The 19,196-nt window shown below is 38.2% G+C and overlaps 1 protein-coding gene across 1 annotated transcript in view; it reads left to right on the top strand.

Moving 5' to 3' along the window:
* IFT57 (intraflagellar transport 57) overlaps nt 1–11,150 on the top strand; it is a 69,178-nt gene extending 58,028 nt beyond the window's left edge. The window contains exons 7-11 of the mRNA XM_081085226.1: nt 2,934–3,005; nt 6,133–6,264; nt 7,828–7,890; nt 9,565–9,631; nt 10,713–11,150. Of these exons, the coding sequence (XP_080941352.1) occupies nt 2,934–3,005; nt 6,133–6,264; nt 7,828–7,890; nt 9,565–9,631; nt 10,713–10,891 (513 nt within the window). The 3' untranslated portion in view covers nt 10,892–11,150. The remainder of the gene's footprint in view (nt 1–2,933; nt 3,006–6,132; nt 6,265–7,827; nt 7,891–9,564; nt 9,632–10,712) is intronic.
* Nucleotides 11,151–19,196: the final 8,046 nt, after the last annotated feature.

A 19,196-nucleotide genomic window follows, 5' to 3' on the forward strand; every position in this document is an offset into this window, starting at 1 on the left:
GTTGTGTATTGTCAATAGCTTTTTATTGTGTGTGTGTGTGTGTTCACATATATATAAACAGTATATTGCTATAGCTTGGTTTAGAGCTTTATACAAATGGTATTATACTGCATTTATACTTAGCAGTGAAATGAGTATTACAAAATAGTTTAAACTGTCCTCTACTGTTAGGTATTTAGAGATTCTTCTGCTTTTGTATCTTTACAAAGAAGTTATTCCTGTGTGTATATACCCAATTATTTTCTTGGGAATAATTTCCAGAAATGAAATTGCTGGGTTAAAGTGTCAACACTTTTAAGGATTTTTTTATAACTATACATTAGAAAATGTGTCCATGTTGAAGATTTTAATAAAACAAACATTCAGACTTACCTGGCAGATAATTATACCAGTACATCCTATACAGCTTTCCATTTTAAATGGCAACAAGAAACCCAAATGTCTCAGTGGCTTGTCAAGTTAAAAAGTCCAAAACAAACTTCCTTAGCATGTCTGACTCCCTGAAATATATTCTGTTCTGTCACAGTGCAATGTTACTATCCTCTTAGTTCCTAAGGCTAGAAACCTTAAAGACACATTCTCTCTACTTTCCACCTCCATTTCAGCCTCCCCACATTCCCCTCAGTCCTCAAGTCCTGCTAATTCTGTCTCTACACTGTTCCTCGAATCCATTCCTTCCCTTCCATTCTTACAAACATTGCTCTGATTCAAACTCTGCTAATCTATCATGTGGACTATTATGCAGCCTCTTAACTGGTCTCCAACCTGTCTTTAGTCTCATGCCTCTCTAATATGTCCTTCATGCTGTTACTTTCTCAAAACACAGACTTGTCTTTAAAACTGATACCCAAAATCTCTGATAGCTCTCCATTATCCACATGATAAAATCCATACTCCTTAGTTAAAGCCATTGATCTAATTTAACCTCTCCCCAGCTTATGTCCTTGAGATTCACCCTCCCCACCCAACCCCATCCAAAAACTGTGTTTTATATTCTAGCCAGCCTGGCCTACTTGCTCCCTGTATATTTTCCTATTTTCTCCTTGTACTTGTTTCTCCCTCAGCCTACAATATGCCTCCCCTTCTATCCTCCCTGTTGAAATGCTACTCATGCTTCAAGGTTCCACTGAAATGCCAGCTTCTCCATGGAGTTTAACGTCAATGTAAGTTATCATAGTTATACATAGATGAGTCAGGCATGCTTGTGTCTCTTGAAGTACTTTGAATGTCAAATTGTGAAGACAATATTTTATTTGCTGGATAGAAAATGCTGGGTAGAAAAAGCAGAACACCAACTATTTTAAATACATCACTTACAATAAAAAATAAAACAAAATGTGTGTGTGTGTGTGTGTGTGTGTGTGTGTGTGAGTGTGAGTGTGTGTGCATGTTTATATGTATATATGGACAGATACAGAGACTGATAGGAATACTTGAGTTACAATTCTTTTTGGAATCAGGCAGGATGAGTACTTTTAAAAAATTAATTACAGAATTATACTCATCAGGTTTATTTTATCTGTGAAGATGCTTGCTTGGACTTTAACAGATGTCCACTTTGAGATTTAACACCCATTTGGTCCAGCTGCAGGAGGCCAGCCTTTTGAGCCTCTTCCCTGTTCCAGTGTTGACTGCTGAGTTGGAGGGGCCTGTTCCTTGCCAGATCTATCTAGTCAAAGTGACAGGCGGTGGACAGTCCCTGAACCGTAAAAGGAAAACACTGCACTAGATGACTGTTAAATGGATGAGTAGATGATCTGTAAGGTCCTTTCCAGCTTTCATATTATGAGATACCTTTTGATCATGAGACAGAAAAATGCTTAAGGACAAAGGAAAGTACTGATTTGTTCTCTGTTCTAGCACCTTCACTGATGTCAAGTAGCCAGTTGTTCTTTTTATTAACTCTGAACTGCCAATATGTACTGTGTGGGGATTTAGTACATTTGGCTTCGGACCCAGGTGTATCACTATCTGTGTGGCCTGGGCATGCCACTTTCTGCCATCGGGCCTCTATTTGCTTATCAGAGAAATGATAAAGGTGAGAGTAGGTGCTCTGTGTGGTTCTTTGCAGCTTTCCTATAATTTTATAACTGGTATGTGTAATGTGCCCAAGGATTTTTTTACCCTATAATCACTTTCCCATATTTCAAAGTTAAGAAATCAGAATGGGACTAGTCACAAAATACTTTTCTCTTCACAAAATACTGTAGATAGCAAAGTGGAGTGGGTGTAGGTGATAGAGGAGTATCTTGGTTCCATCACTTTACCTTAGTATAATATTTGTTCTCTTATAGTGGGTATTTCTCAAGTCTTAAAATTACTACCTGTGGTAAGGTAAACCAAAAATTTTAAAGATACCTTGTAGGAAATTAAGATTTTGGAGTATGTTTCAAATATGCACACTAATTCAATCAATCTATTAGTAGTACAAAATATCTCAAAATATATGAACTCTAAATCATTATAGACTTTCTTTCTTAAGACAGACTCCAAAGTCTTACTGAAAAAGAGGGTCCCATTTTATTTCCAAGGGACAAGCTAATATTAGATATATGAGTCTTGATTCCAGCATTGCTTCTAGCAAACATAATTGTTACTGCTTAAACAAGTATTTCTTTTCTAGTAATTAGATTTCTTTTTCATTTTGATGGATAGTCATAAATATTAACCACCAACAGTGCAGGAATAATTTACATTCAAATTGTCAGACATCACTCTGTGAACACATAAAATAATTTATACTTATTTAGAACCTTTTATTCTACAGTGCTCTATATGTATTTCTTTATAATCTGATTGCAATCTATATATAGGACTCCCACCTGAAATAAGGCAGCAACCAAAGTATTTAAAATAAAGTATACAACTTCAAAAAAAGTAGACAAAAGAAAGAAATGTTTTTCATTTGTTCCTATATGCTCTTATGCCTATAGGATTGGAGAATCCATGTTGACCAAATGCACCAGCACAAAAGTGGAATTGAATCTGCTCTAAAGGAAACCAAGGTATGTGAATATACGTTGACTCTTCTGTGGAACACCTATTAAGGAAGAACATGAAAGAAAAAAGACACAAATTTTGCCCTTTAGGAGCTTACTGATTTGAATGTATCATATTAATTTCCACATCCCTAAACACTTAAACCAACTCAAGAAAGGTAACTTTATATAAAAGTGGTATATATATTACATTACATATATTAGATATATAGTTAATATATATATATATATATATATATATATATATATATATATATAATAACAAAAGCATAATATGCTAATTATACTGGACATCCTTCTGGACATCCTTCCTTCCTGGACATTCTTCCTTCCAGACAAAGCCGTGGCGAGCGGGGGCCGAGGCAGAGGCAGCAGAGGTCCCTGGCCACGGTGGCAGGCAGCAAACAGGGGCGAGGCAGAAGCGGCCACCGCAGTGGCAGGGGCCAAGGCCCTTGCACAAATTTTGTGCATTGGACCTCCAATATATATATATATTTCATATATATATATATATATATATATATATATATATATATTAAAAGACAAACATGCAAATTGACCATAACTTCACTATGCCTTAAGCCATGCCCACCAGCCTATCAGAGCGACTATATGCAAATTAACCCAACCAAGATGGCACCAGCAGCCACGGAGCTGGAGTGAGCAGGAGGCTTGGTTGCTCCAGTGATGGAGGAAGCCAAGCTTCCCGGCCAGCTCTGAGCTCCACTGAAGGCAACAAAGTTTCAATTATAGAAGATAAATAAACCCCAGATACCTGCTTTCAGCCGGCCGTGGCCACAGAGCTGGAGCGAGCAGGAAGCCAAGCTTCCCGCCTGCCATGGGGCTCTGAGCTCCACTGAAGGCAACAAAGTTTCAATTATAGAAGGTAAATAAATCCCAGAATAAAAAAAAAGAAAAAAAGGAGAGGCTGGGAGCTTCTGTCGCTGGAGGGTTTGGCCAGCCTGAAAACTGCCCTCAGCCCCTCACCCAGACTGGCCAGGCACCCCAGTGGGACCCCCACCCTGATCCAGGACACCCTTCAGGGCAAATCAGCCGGCCCCCTCTCGTGCACCAGGCCTCTATCCTATATAATAAAAGGGTAATATGCAAATTGACCCTAACAGCAGAAGGACTGGGAATGACTGGTCACTATGACACACACTGACCACCAGGGGCAAGACGCTCAATGCAGGAGCTGCCCTCTGGTGGTCAGTGCGCTCCCACATGGGGGAGCTCTGCTCTGTCACAGCCAGGCTGATGGCTGCCAGTACAGCGGTGGTGGTGGGAGCCTATCTCGCCTCCTCAGCAGCACTAAGGATGTCAGACTACAGCTTAGGCCTGCTCACCGCTGGCAAGTGGACATCCCCCGGGGGCTGCCAGGCTGCCAGAGGGATGTCTGATTGCCAGCTTAGGCCCAATCCCCTGGGGAGCGGGCCTAAGCCAGCAGGTGGTCATCCTCTGAGGGGTCCCAGACTGTGAGAGGGCACAGGCCGGGCTGAGGGACCCCCCCCCCCCCAGTGCACAAATTTTTGTGCACCGGGCCTCTAGTATATATATAAAGCCTAATATAATAAATGCCTAATATGCTAAGTGTCCAGTCATCGGTTGGCCAATCAACCAGTCAAAGCATAATATGCCAATGATATGCTAAGGCCACTCAAACGCTCGCTATGATGTGCGCTGAAGGGACAGACAGTTGACCAGTAGGCTAGTTGCTATGACATGTATTGACATGTATCGGTCCGGGGACAGATACTCTGACCGATAGGTTAGCTTGCTGCTGAGGTCCAGCCAATTGGGACTGAGTGAGATCGGCCGGACGTGCCCTGGAGCCCTCCCACGGCCCCTCCCCAGCTGGCCAATCTCCCGCGTCCCTCCCCAGCCCCGATCGTGGGTAGGTGGGAGGTAATCAACCAGACCATCCTATATAATAAAAGGCTAATATGCAAATTGACCAAACAGCAGAATGACTGGTCGCTATGACATGCACTGACTACCAGGGGGCAGACGCTCAATGCAGGAGCTGTCCCCTGGTGGTCAGTGTGCTCCCACAGGGAGAACTCTGCTTAGCCAGAAGCCCTGAGCCAGGCTCACTGCTGGCAAGTGCAGTGGTGGTGGCAGGAGCCTCTCCCGTGGAGAGTGGGCCTAAGCCATCAGTCAGTCATCCACTAAGGGCTCTCAGACTGCGAGAGGGCACAGGCCGGGCTGAGAGACACCCCCCCACCACCGAGTGCATGAATTTTGTGCCCTGGGCCTCTAGTCCTATATAATAAAAGGCTAATATGCAAATCGACCGAATCGCGGAATGACTGGTTGCTATGACACACACTGACCACCAGGGGGCAGATGCTCAATGCAGGAACTGTCCCCTGGTGGTCAGTGTGCTCCCACAGGGGGAGCATCGTTCAACCAGAAGCCCGGCTCACGGCTGGCGAGCACAGCCACTGTGGCGGGAGCCTCTTCCACCTCTGCGGCAGCGCTAAAGAAGTACGACTGACTGGACGGCTTAGGTCATCAGCCGTCAGTCGTACATCCCCCAAGGGCTCCTGGACTGTGAGAGGGCACAGGCCAGGCTGAGGGACCCCCACCGAGTGCATGAATTTCATTCACTGGGCCTCTAGTATATAGAGAAACATTTCATCATTCTTTCCTCTCTGAATTCCAAGGAATAACAGAGTGCCAGGCCAACCAGGCTTAGAATCCACAGCTTCCTCAGGCTTACTGCCCTGCCAGAAATAGGACTTTTAGAGTATACCACAAAGAAGCAAAATTTGAATGAGAATTTGTGGGTCTCAGACTAGAGCTATGTTTAATGATCTACTTCCAACTGGACTATTGCAGCCTTGTTTGAATTGTGCTAGAAGAAAGTCATGTTATTCCCCTTACATCTATTCTAGATATGCATAGAAATGAATGAATTGACTAACACTGCCAGGTGCCAGACAGTATGGAGTTTCCTGAAAATTGACTATATTTCTTACTACAGACTTCTTTTGCTCTTAAAAATTTCAAACTGTCTTCTTTAGTGGTTGAGGATTTGTGGGATGGATTGAGGAAGATTTAATCCATTTTAAACTTTTTTTTGAAAAATATGAGAATTTTTTTATCTACTAAAGTCACATGGAATTTCTAGGGATTTTTGGACAAACTCCATAATGAAATTGGAAGGACTCTGGAGAAGATCGGCAGCCGAGAAAAGTACATCAATAGTCAGCTTGAGCACTTGGTTCAAGAATATCGTGCAGCTCAAGCTCAGCTGAGTGAGGTAACTTAAGAATGATATCCAGGAATTTATTCCAATTAATGACCCTAATCCTTAAGCTTGACACAGCACTTTTCGTTGGAAAATTGTGAAATGTATTTCACAAACATCAATGCAGTATGTCCATACTTAACATTGTTGACAGCTTCTTGGAAACTGCAATTTTAAGCAAAATGATGTGTAAACAAAACCAATTTTCACAATAGGCTAATTAATGTACGGAACTATGCCGTAGAACTTAACTCTTGTTTCTATCAATTAGCTTAGGGTAAAATTGGTTAAGACCATAGTGTTCAAGAACCTATCAATGGACAACATTAAGTGAGGACTTACTGTATACTGATTCTCTGCCCACTTTAGGAAGCCCAATGATAAAACTTGTCATTTCCATATTACATGTGATAGAAATGATCTCCTAGAAGTCTTTAAATGAATTTCTTCATTTGATTTAAATAAATGAAGGCATATATTTTGGGCAATATGACTTAGAACAGGAACAGAGGGGTCAGGACACCTAGTTTTGTTTCTATCTGCTGTTAATTTACCATATGAGTGGGAGGATAAAGAATACTACGCATTTACATATGTCAGAGGGAAAAGACATTCTTGCCATAATGACTTACAACCATGTAATAAGCAATATGAAAGTGAGACACGTTCAAAGACAAGCAGTTTAATTAATGAAATGAGCAAATTTTTTAATCCTTTCAAAGTTTTAGAATTTCAACCAAAAAATGAAGCCTTCAGCCTTTGAAAACAGCAGTTATTGTCCCAGAAGTGGGGATCTAAAGGCTTTCCTTTGAGATTTATGCCCCCTCCTTCCTGATGTTGAAGAATAGTAAGAACTGACTTGCAAATGTCAGTTGAAGGCATTTTTTTTTCTTTCAGCAGACAAGGTTAAGGGATAAAAATATGGAAATAAACTTGACATACTTCTGTACTTTCAGAATTTCTCAAAGACCAAGCAGAAAGTAATCTTTACCTTTTTATTGTTATTTGTTTAATTATTTCTTCACATACACATCTATTCATGGATATTTTTACTTTTAAAATGCTGTAAAAATCTGACTAAAGCCACCATGTATCTCTCAAACTTTGCTATTAAATAATTGATTGTTAAATTAGCTCCCAAAAACATATTGCATACTGTCATACTGTTTGTTAATCCTTATTAATTGCTGATCCTGATGCTCTATTATGATTGATTTTTTTAAAACTGGTTTTCTCTGCATAGGACACAAATTAGATCGACCAAGGGCCTCTCTCCTAAACTGTAAACTAATGGCCGAGGACAGTTTTTATTGTGAACCATGCCCGTGTCAGTTACACAGACAGTATGTGAAGGTTAAAGTAGTTCATCATTTTATAGTGCTTTATTTAAATACATGGTGCCTATTAAGGACATAAAATAACTACAGTTAAATGTCACTTCCACAAATGTGTTCATAAATGAGTGGAGGGGTTGTCACAAAATGGTATGCAGAAATAGCAAACACACAGAGGTCATATTTAAGTACTCTGTTTCTGTGGTGAATTTGTCATTAAACAAAATGTTTTCTCTCTCAGGCAAGGGAGCGATACCAGCAAGGAAATGGTGGAGTGACTGAGAGGACCAGACTGCTGTCTGAGGTACATGCTGTGTGCTCTTGCAGACTCCTCCTCTATCACCAGAGCCCTGATGCTTTAATACTGCTACACTTTGCGTTGTTTCAATAATTGTTTCTGTGGCTTTGAATTTTTTCTTTAGGAGAAAATTTCTAGTTTTTTAAATCAATGAATCAATTATGTATGTATATTCTACTTGTTTCCATAAACTGCCTGAAGTTCTATTAAATTGAACATAAAACCTGCTGATAATATTAGCAAATTTATAACCTTCCTTAACTTTCTTAAACATAATGATTATAATTGATATATAGAAGAGTAGGTAGAGCATTGGCTTAAATATCTATAACAGCTTTCAATATTAGTCTTCTAGATCCAAGATTTGTTTTTAGTGATTATTGATAATGTGTATGTGATACTGAGTATTTCTCTCTCTACAAATTGGGAGTGATGTGGAACCCTTGCCTTCTGAGAACTCCTGGAAAAAAATATATATATAGTGTATTTATTTTCATCATCTTGAAAGAGAAGTAAAACCTAATATCTGTTCCCATTTTTTCACTGAAGAGCTGAAAGAGAAAAAAAATACCTTTAATAAGGTCAGTAGCCAATGTGGGACAAAATCCAGGATTATCTTTTATTACAATCCAGTATAATTGTCACAAACTTTTCTATATAATACAGTTAAGCTTCTTTTATAGACATTATTTGAGGAGTAAATGGTTATTTTAAAATATAAAAAATATAACTTTGAAAATATTTATACTTTAATCCTGTGGAGCTTCTAGGCAAATTAAATATTATATAGAAATGAAGTGCTCACTGAGGTTGAGTAAATTAACACTTGAAGGGAGTCCAGGGAGTCATTCAATTCTTTCAGAGTGGATAGTTATCCTCAGTTGTAACATATCAGGTACTGGAAAAAATTAATTTGCTTTACTTGGATGAATACCTTCTTCCCAAGGAAGTTTTTACTCACTGGTATGATAAAAAATAAAGCCCACTAAGTCACAATAATTATGCTTAGTTCTAGATTATATAAAAATTTTTCATTTTTTTCAAGATGATATTTCTTACCTATATCGATGCTATTTTGGATGTCTTTTAATAATAGTTGTATAATTTTGAGTATTATATGGAGTACAGATAAGAACCAATATGATAGCAGAGTATGCCTCTTGGAGTTCATGGTTTGGATAGAGCAGATAGAATATTTTTATACATAGCCATATGGTATACACATTATTTTTAGTGTGCTATAGAGATAAAGGTGGCATATTCTCTTATAAAACTGTAATGTTAAGAAAGATATCTTGTAGATCTTTAGAGATTCAAAATCTTTTTAGAATGTTTATACTATTTTAATTAATAACTGATTATTAGAGACTGGCAGAGTAGATGCTATGAGATTACTATAAGGTTTGAGACAAAAGTTTAGTTTTTATTATTCTGTCATGTTACCACCTGAGAAAGTTAATGAGGAAGTAATTTCGTGAACTTAACGTTAGGAGCACTCTCAGCAGATAAAAAGCTTTGTATGGCTGCATACTTTTTCTTACTCAAATTATGTCCAGAATACTCCTAATATCTCTATAGTCTTTATGTGTATATTATTTCTAAGTTTTTTAATGCAGCATTTAAAATTTTTGAAAGTTTATTAAAATTCATTGCTCATGAAAAATTTTTTTTCAATGAAAGGTTACTGAAGAACTAGAAAAGGTAAAGCAAGAAATGGAAGAAAAAGGTAGCAGTATGACTGATGGTGGTAAGTACACACTCATTTTAAGAAGAACATGAGCAAGAGAAAACGGTCGTAATAAGTAGGGAGTCTGCTTTTTAAAATGAATGTGTTAGGGAGAGAGACATGGTGCCAAAATGATAGTCAGTATACTGTTTTTCCTTATAAATCAGCTGAGAAGAGCCATTTTAACTGTATGTAGGGTTTTTTTTCTATTCAAATGAAGTAGGAAATATTTATGCACTTTGTTGTGTCAATTTAAAAAAATATTCTGGTCTGTTTTCATCAAATGAGCTTCATTATCCCATTTCATGTACAAAAGAGCACTAAGTGTGTGCCCCAATGACACACGGGCAGTGATCTGATGGCCTCTGGTTTTTTTTTCCTCTTCCCCAGTAGACCTGACTGGGCAGAGGTCAAATAGAGAAAAATTAATAATCCTTCAGTAATCATCCTCCATCATGAGCTAGTTATTTTGACCTGGCCCAGTAGTGATTGCCTAAGGCCCTTCTAGACTCTAGAAAGATTTTCTAATGGTACTAGATGCCCAATGCACGAAATTCATGCAAGGGGCTCAGCCCTCGCAGCTGCGGCTGCCTTGGCCCTCGCGGCCCCAGCTTCGTCCAGAAGGTCGTCTGGACAGTCGTTTTGCTGTTTGGTCTAATTAGCATATTAGCTCTTTATTACATAGGATATACTGAGCCATTTTCAAAAGGGGATATGTAGGGGTTTTTCAGTATGGTTGAATGAACCCATTATATCTCAAAGATAATTTTCTTTTCTTTTTCTTCTGCTGTATCCCTTTCCCTTCAGACATATGTACCAATCCATAAAAAAATTGAAGACATCCCTAAACCACCTGTTTAGCAACTCTTTCCATAGAAAAGACAGGAAGTTCAGCTTCAGTACTTCAAATCCTGTATCATTTCCCATCTTGTAGATCTCAGGTGGTTAAAATGCCACAGCAAAATGGTGTGAATGTCAGTAAGTTGTTGGCTGTTCTTAACCCTATTTTTGGCTTAAGACCAAGTGGGGGAAGTGTTACAACTCTGTAATATGATGCTACTCCAAATAAATATTTTTATTCCATGTTATTTTCATTCTGCAGCTCCTTTGGTAAAGATTAAACAGAGCTTAACAAAGCTGAAGCAGGAAACTGTTCAGATGGACATTAGAATCGGTGTTGTGGAACACACATTACTCCAATCACAGCTGAAGGAGAAATCGAACATGACTAGGGACATGCATGCAACAATCATCCCAGAATCTGCAATGGGTTCTTATTAAAACATATCAGTGTGGTTTTCTGTGTGTGCTTCTGATTAGTTGGTTTTTTATATCAAATCATATTACATTCGCATGTTTCAAAACACAATTATAACTCTTAAAGCATGTTCAATGAGTATTTTTATATACACACACATATTGTATCATGGTGATTATGGATGGTTAAAGCCTTTAAAATGAATATGGCATTTAATAAAGTAATGAAAAATTATCACTTTCAAAGCAGATTTCATTCATCATTAAACAAGTTCAAGTCCCCACTCGGTGGTTCGTTTTTCTTGTTGTTCCTGTGTAAGCCGGTATATGTGACCCGTGTTTCTGTAGCTCTCTTGCTGCTCTCACCACATGGACCTTCGACACAGCCTGACCACCTCTGTAGCGATCACAGTGCGTGTGCACCTAGAGGCAGCTAACAATGGCTGAGGACTCTTTCCAACACCCAGTAATCCAGTTTACTCGGTTTGCTCTAAGGGCCCCCTCTCTGCCCCATAGAACACTGAATACCTCTAATGTAGAACTTACTGTACTACATTAGGTTTTGTAGTTACTTGAAATTATGTAAGAAAAAAAGCATGAGAAAAACTTCAATGTCCTTGTTAACTTTTGAATTTATTACTTATCATGGGTGTTTTGTGACTAAAGGATTTATATTTTCTATGATTTAAGGCTACCTAATCAGTAAACATTTCAGTCATGTTGACTCTTTCTGATAGTGATAAGAAGGTATGTACATCTCACTTTGTTCTGTGGTGTTGGAATAATTTTGTAGTTGAAAGAGAGACAGCAAGTCACATGCAGATCAGCATCCTAGTCCTGGTGATGGTTACACACCCTACAAAACAGCTCTGTAGACCAGGACTTCTAAATGGCAAAATAAGCAACATTAGAGTGAGCAGATTTACAACAAAGGGAAACTGGTAGAGGAGCACAACCAGGAGATAGCCCACATGTATTTATTTAGAAAGCTCTGGTGGTAAGTTTTGATAGGGATACTATGTATAGAACAACAAAAATAATAAAATCCTGTTCTCATCCCTTATCCTAATGTTTTCTACCTCAAAATGTTTTTTCTTAGCTTTTACTTTCTAGACATATACTTGAACACTCTTTTTCTTTCCTTCAAACTCTAGTTTAAATTTGATAAAACCTATGTATAAGTTCTGTTAGTCAAGAGGGTGGTAATCAATACAATGAAAAATAATCTGGTTTATTTAATGTATAAAGAAGAGGGGGAGTCCATCACGTGATAATAGGCAGTTTGAAAAAGTCCAAACTTTTCCCCTTTCTTTGTGGTTTTTGGGAGGGGCATAGTAAAACGGAACTTAACTGTGGTCCCACAAGCTAACATTGATTCCCCTAGAGTTTATTTGCGTAAGTATTGTCATAGCTAAGCAGTATTTCGGTGAATTCAGTCAATGTAGAAGACCCTTCTAGATACATCAGAGCTCTCCATAAAATGTATGTTTGCTCAGAAGCAAATTGCGTTCTTCATTTCATGCAAACACACAGTAATCTAAGCACTCTTCCAGTGAGCAGTGTGAGCAGCCCATTTTTACTTCCTTTTCTGAAATAATACAGTTTACTCGGTTTGCTCTGAGAGCCCCCTTTCTGCCCCTGTAGAACACTGAATACCTCTAATGTAGAACTTACTGTACTGCATTAAGTTTATTTTTTTCTTCTGTCCTCTCTTGTAGATTGATCTGCTTGAGTATAGGGAGAAAGTCTTTTTCACGCCCATATTTGTAGCCAAGTGCCTAGCAGATAGTGTGAGTTAGTAAGTTCCAGAGCATCTCAGAGCTCCTATTCTGCAGCCTGGCAAGTTTAATGACTATGAGCTTGAAATAGTTTCAAGATAGTAATTATAAATGATAGGTTTTTCCCTGTGGTGGTGGATTGGAATTGGAAACATTATTATGAACTCATGTTTTTTTCATAGATATAGGTTAATAGAAATAACTAGAAATTCATGTACACATATATACATATATTTACTTTTGTCCTCTGAAGGCCTAGAAACAGTGACAGCCCAGTAACAATGAGAATACCTAGCATTCAGATCTTGTTTTCCAAATTTTCTACTTAAAAAAAGGAGGGTGCTTCTTAGAAAAATTACTGATTCCTAGCCTGGGGCAGAGAAAGGACAAAATGAGCCTCAAATATCTTGCTCTGTTAAAAAGTAAGGTAATGCTCAAAGAATGATGGGAAAATGGCTAAAAAAAAATTAAGATTGAGGTATATTCCACCATCTAATCTGGGATAATTAAGCATGAAAGTAAAGGATTACAGTAATGAATTCCAACCCATAGAATAAAACAAGAAACCATGAGTCTATACAGATAGAAATAAATGAATCAATGGGAGAAGAGAAGAATCTTACAATAGAAAGACAGCTAATGTAAGAGGAATACTATATTTAGAAATAATCATCTGGCAACTACCATAGTGGTAATTGTTTTGGGCATGAGTCATCAATGGATACTAAAACTAGTAGGTAAAAGTTTAATGGAAAGCTGAATATCTACATTGTCTCAGAGTAAATTGTACACTTTAAAGTAGAAAAATGCTGGCAGGCACCACTTTAACTTAGTGATCAAAAGTTAGCATCACTAGTAGTGAACAAATAGGCATCATGTGTCTCGTGAAAAGGGTACACACTTGTGTAATTACTGCTGAAAGTGCATAACCTGAACCTCATCATGGGGAAGCATCGGATGAATCCAGTGGAGGGACACTGTAGAAAATGGTCTGTGTTCTTAGAAAACGATAATAAGGTCATGAAAAACACAAAAAGACAGAAACTCTCTCAAATTAGAGGAGACTAAAGAGACATTATTAGATGTCCTGTGCCAGGAAAAATATATTTTTTGCTGTTATGAAGGACATTCTTGGGACAGTAGGTAAAATTTGAATAAGATCTATAGATTAATAGTAGATAGGTTTAATAGTGTGAAATCAGTGTTAATTTTTTATACTTGTACTGTGGTCATGTAAGAATGTATTTGGAAACAAAGAATTGTGTCAGCAGTATACTCCCAAATGGTTCAGGGAAAAATGTGTGTGTGTGTGTGTGTGTGTGTGTGTGTGTGTTTAACACATGTATATAGAGAAAAGGAGAATGATAAAGAAAATGTGGTGCATTGTTAATATTTTGGGAATCTGGAGGAAGAATAGAAATCCATTGCACATGTAAATAATTTTTTAAAATATGTTTTTGTTGATTTCAGAGAGAGGAAGGGATAGGGCAAGAGAGAAACACCAATGATGAGAGAGAATAATTGATCAGCTGCCTCCTGCATGCCCCCTACCAAGGAGCTACCCCGAAACCTGGACATGTGCCCTGCCTGAGAATTGAACTGTGACCTCCTGGTTCATGGGTTGATGCTCAACCATTGAGCAACACTGGCCAGGCTCCATTGCACATTTTAAAATAATTTTTTTGTAAGTCTGAAATTATTTTAAAATGTAAATCTTAAAAAATAATGGCTCTTAGAAAGTATACACTCTATATAGAAGTTAGTCTCCCTCCGATACAAATAATCAACTTGTTGAAGTAATATGACTTTTAGAATAAAATTATATAGCCCATTGAATACATCTTAAACGTACAATTTTATAATCATTGATTCATTGATTATAAAACCAAGTAGAAACAATTTTTTGACAATTCTAAGGAAGTTTTTTCCTACTGCCCTTAAATTTACCTATGTCAGCATTTACCGTGACTTTTACACAGAAGCAAAAGTTTCCGTAAGCAGCAAATTTGGTAAATGCTGTACAAGTTTCATTTTCTTCATGTCTTCCTGCCTACATTGTGAATCTGCAAGCAGCAAATGTAGTTCCATTATTTTTTTTACAAATAGGTAACCATGGACTCTTAACAATGGAGAATGCAGATTTAGATAAATAAGCGTGTAAAATCAGTATACAAATCTGAGATTACTTTCCAACCTTTTATTAGAACCAGCGGACCTACTTAGGAAGATAAGACTCATGCCACACTGATTCATAACCTCTCTTGCTTAACAAGCAGGCGGCGATCCTTGAATGGTTGGGAAACTTTGTACAGAACCTAGGATTTCATGGCCAAATGTTTTTCTTCTTAAAACACTTCTATGCCAGCTCAAAAAATTGTATTTTCTCTAAGACAGTCTTTATTACAACAATGCAGTTAAATGTAGTTAGAATACACTGCCCTATTTTGAGGTCAGCTAGCATTGTCATAGCTATATATTTTTGAAAAGTTAATGTGACCAACAGCCAAGTCAGTAAGCCTAAATTTTTTATATTTAAAAAGGAGGAATGGCATTTTAAAGGGTAAAAGAAAACTTGGATTCAATAGATTATTGTTTTTTTACAAGGTTTTTTTTTTGGTTTTTTGTTTTGTTTTTTTTTTTTTTTACGGGAGAGAGGAGAGCAAGAACCATGCTCATCTTAATGTCTCCTAAATTACATATCTCACGCATCTGTGATTCGCTGACTCACCATCAATGCCTTATTTCCGGGTCCCTTTAGTCCCCTCTATGTCTTGTTCTTATACCACTAAGTAGTACTACAAGGACACCTCCAGTTGACAATCAGATCATACCTTACAGCCCACCACCTGCTGCTTCCCATCCCCCACTTGAGAAGCTGCCCAACAGTCTTAAAGCTCCATACATGTGGCCCTTTCTCTATGGGTCAGTGTAGTTAACAACTAGTTAATGGAAAGCATTCTCTAGGCTAGCAACTTCTGAAGTTCCTAACTCTGGTTGGGCATCACAATCCAATAGGAAAAAAATTTTTAACAACACCCAATTTCCCAGCACTCTACCCCCTCAGTTCTTATTAAAGAGGTTATGAGTGGGACTAGGGTGTGGTGTCAGAAATTTTAAAAAGCTCCTCTGGTGATTGCTCCAGCTAATCTAAGAATTCCTTTGAGGACCTACCCCTCTAGAAATTTTCTCTGGCTATAAGTACACAGACATAGCATCTTAGATCTGAAAAGTTCTTTAAAGAAGATCTAAACTAGTGTTAAAGTGTGGCCTACAGACTGTCTTAACAGCCCCACCTGGGTGATTTTTAATAAATACCCCAGATTATTTAATACATGCTAGAGTTTGAGACATGCTAATATTAAAAACTGACACACACACACACCCCAAATCAATAGAAAGTGCCCCAAAAGGTTAGTTGGCCTGCTTACATACAAACCAAAGTTATAAACCACACGGTTCTCTGTGCAGTTTATAGCAGTTCTGTGGGATTTCATGTCCACAATACCTGTCACCCATTCTGTCCCATCTGCATCCCAAAGCAGTATGACAAAGGCATGTTTCCAGTCAGGTCCAACGTTAATTTCCCCCCCCCAACCCCCTCCTCCCGCGTATAAAGGCTTTGGCATAGAATAGTGCATGGGGAGTCCAGACACCTTGATTCCTCCCAAATATGCTAGGAACTTTCTGCATGACTTTTAGGAGAGCACTTATCCTCAGTGTCAAGATTTTTCTCCTGTAAAGTTAGGAAAAGACGAATATTTTGAATGCTTCCAGTCCCAAAATTGTGTGACTTAAATCTTTAGCAGGCTCTCCTCCACTGTTTGTAATAACTTGCAATGGAGTACCAGTTCCTAATTGCTGATTGTCAGAGATTCAGAAACTTTGAGAGCAGTTAAACTGTTGGTAGCTTAAAACCAGCCCATAATGAAAATATTTACACCATGAAAATAGGAAACCACTAAAAATTAGGGTTTAAAAAAGGCAAAAGCAAAACAGAGGGCTGATTTACCTGCATAATCCTATGTAATAAAACCCTAATATGCAAATCGACTGAACAGAGGAAAGACCCGTGGCTGACACGCACTTACCACCAGGGGGCAGATGCTCAACACAGGAGCTGCCCCTTGGTGGTCAGTGCTCCGCTCAGCCAGAAGCCAGGCTCAAAGCTGGAGAGTGCAGCAGCGGTGGCAGGAGCCTCTCCCGCCTCCACTGCAGGCCGATGGGCGGCAGTAAGGAGCAAGGGATCCCGGACTGCGCAGGCCCAGCTGAGGGACTCCCCGGGACTGAGGGGCTCCCCGAATGCACGAATTGCGTGCATCAGGCCTCTAGTATGTATTATAATGTAACAGAGACCAGAACCAAATGTATTAAATATATAACGGAATGTTCCACCATAGTTTAAGGTAAATTATTATGGTACTAACTGAATTACATCAGATTTCCAAATTGTTCTCAAAATCGTTAAGTCTCCATTAAGCTACTCAATGTGTCACATGTGCGTCCCCTGAACCATTTTATTGATGTTACTTGACTGCCTTCCTAACTAAACCCAGTTCCTTTGAGTGCTTCTCAAATCAATAGGCTAAAGCAGCCCGGGCATCTTCCTACACGATAGACTCAAAGGTCATGCTTGTACGACTGAAAGAATGTGGAATGCACAGCTAGTTCAATTACTTGACTATAAAAAAACAACTAATTCAGTTCACTGCATCATTGATCCATTTAATTGTATAGCAGCTTCCTATTGATAATAGGAAATGTCCCTGAGCCAGCCATGCTGAAACAGAAACTGGCCAGTTTTCCACAGCCATAAATTTCAATAAGGATTCTACATAATACACAGGGACTAAAATCACAGCCAGAGTTTATTCGATTTTTTAAAAATTTCACTGACCTAATTCCCCTGCATATGACCCAATTTCTCTTATGCTTCCTGGACTTTGTCTGTCATTAAATGTTAGCCTATACTTATGTTCATGCCTGGATGTTTTATTTCACGTAGAGATTGTGATAAATTTTAAACCATCTATTCATTTGGTTTTTGGAAACCACTCAGCAACCCATGAGCTTTACAAAAGGTGCTGCTGACCTAGAAGTGGTACCTTCAGTAATTTTTCTGACCTCTGGGTTTAGGCAGGTGCTATAAATTAGTACATCTTTGTAGGACAAATACAAAAATTTGATTGATAACTACTATATTTTGAGCATAGTATTAATTACTGAGGGAAACAAATATAAATAAGATATAATAACCCCTCCCTCCAGCAGGTCACAGTCTAATGGGAAAGACATGTGATTTAAATAAAAGGTTATAATGGTAAGCTTCATAATAGAGAACAAGCAGTGTTTTTGAAGCTTGGTGAAGGAATAATTCTGATTTGGATAAAACAGAAGAATTTATACATGAATAAGATTCCAGTAGCAAAATAAATAAATAAATAAACAAACAAACAAACAAACAAATAAGTAAATAGGAAAGGCCATTCCAGACAGAGGAAAAGGAAACAGGACACAAACCCAGTCATGGGGAAGGGTATGCAGGCGTCCTGTGGTCAAGAGAAAGTGTTATGGAGTGTAGCTGTTTTTATGGCAATATTTATATTTATTTTTGCAATGCCTTGGATAAACCAAACAATGTTGGGTAAAGTGTTATTTCCACAAAAGCATCCTCTTTCAAAACAAAAGTATTTCTGTTTCCCATAAGAGTTTAAATTACATCCTAAAACAGAGCTAATCACTGAGACAACATGAAACAATATCAGCAGACTTATAGAGCAAGACCAGACAATGAACTATATCATTAAACTAAGCAATTACACAGAACTAGAAACTGACTCATTAGTAAAATATATAAATCTACAACTATTAAATTTGGTCCATGGAGACACTAGAGCAGTATTTACAGGAAGTATCAGGTTATTTCCTACTTTAGGTGAATACTGCTGTTGTAAAATGCTGGGTATCACAAGGAACAGCATTTTATTTACAGTCTCCTGTATTAAAAGTTATGTTTCCAGCAAACCTGGTGATTGCTATCAATACAGCTAAAAATTTGACACTAAAAACAAACATATTTTCTGTACTTTGGGACTCCTAATCTCTATAAATTGAAAATTTCTGTTAAAATGAATACAAAAAATATCCCTCATAATTTCATTCTTAGACATACTGTAAAATTCAATAATTTAATTAAAAAACAATAAGAGAATTACAATAAGTAAATTATAATAAGTTTTGCAAAAAGGCACACATTGTTAATGATATAAGTTTGGTAGCAGGATCCCATATCTTGAAAGTTACTGTCAGGTGGCTGGGGGTGGGGGGGGGAGAACAACAACACATAAAAAACAGATTTTTCAGTCTAATCTTGGAAAGAGGAAGCGAGGCTCAGATATGGACTTTCCTCTCTCCGTGGTAAACTAAAGACTGTCAGCTCTCCGCTATGCTTCCATCTGGCCATGCTGCACCATTACTGTCCAGAAAGCGGGCGGGTTCTCTTCCTGCCTGGTGCCCTCAAGGCTATAGAGAAGCTGATACCGCTCGATGTCAGC

This window comes from Myotis nattereri (genome assembly GCF_964212035.1).
Source record: "Myotis nattereri genome assembly, chromosome: 3".
NCBI classification, from domain to species: Eukaryota; Metazoa; Chordata; class Mammalia; order Chiroptera; family Vespertilionidae; genus Myotis; species Myotis nattereri.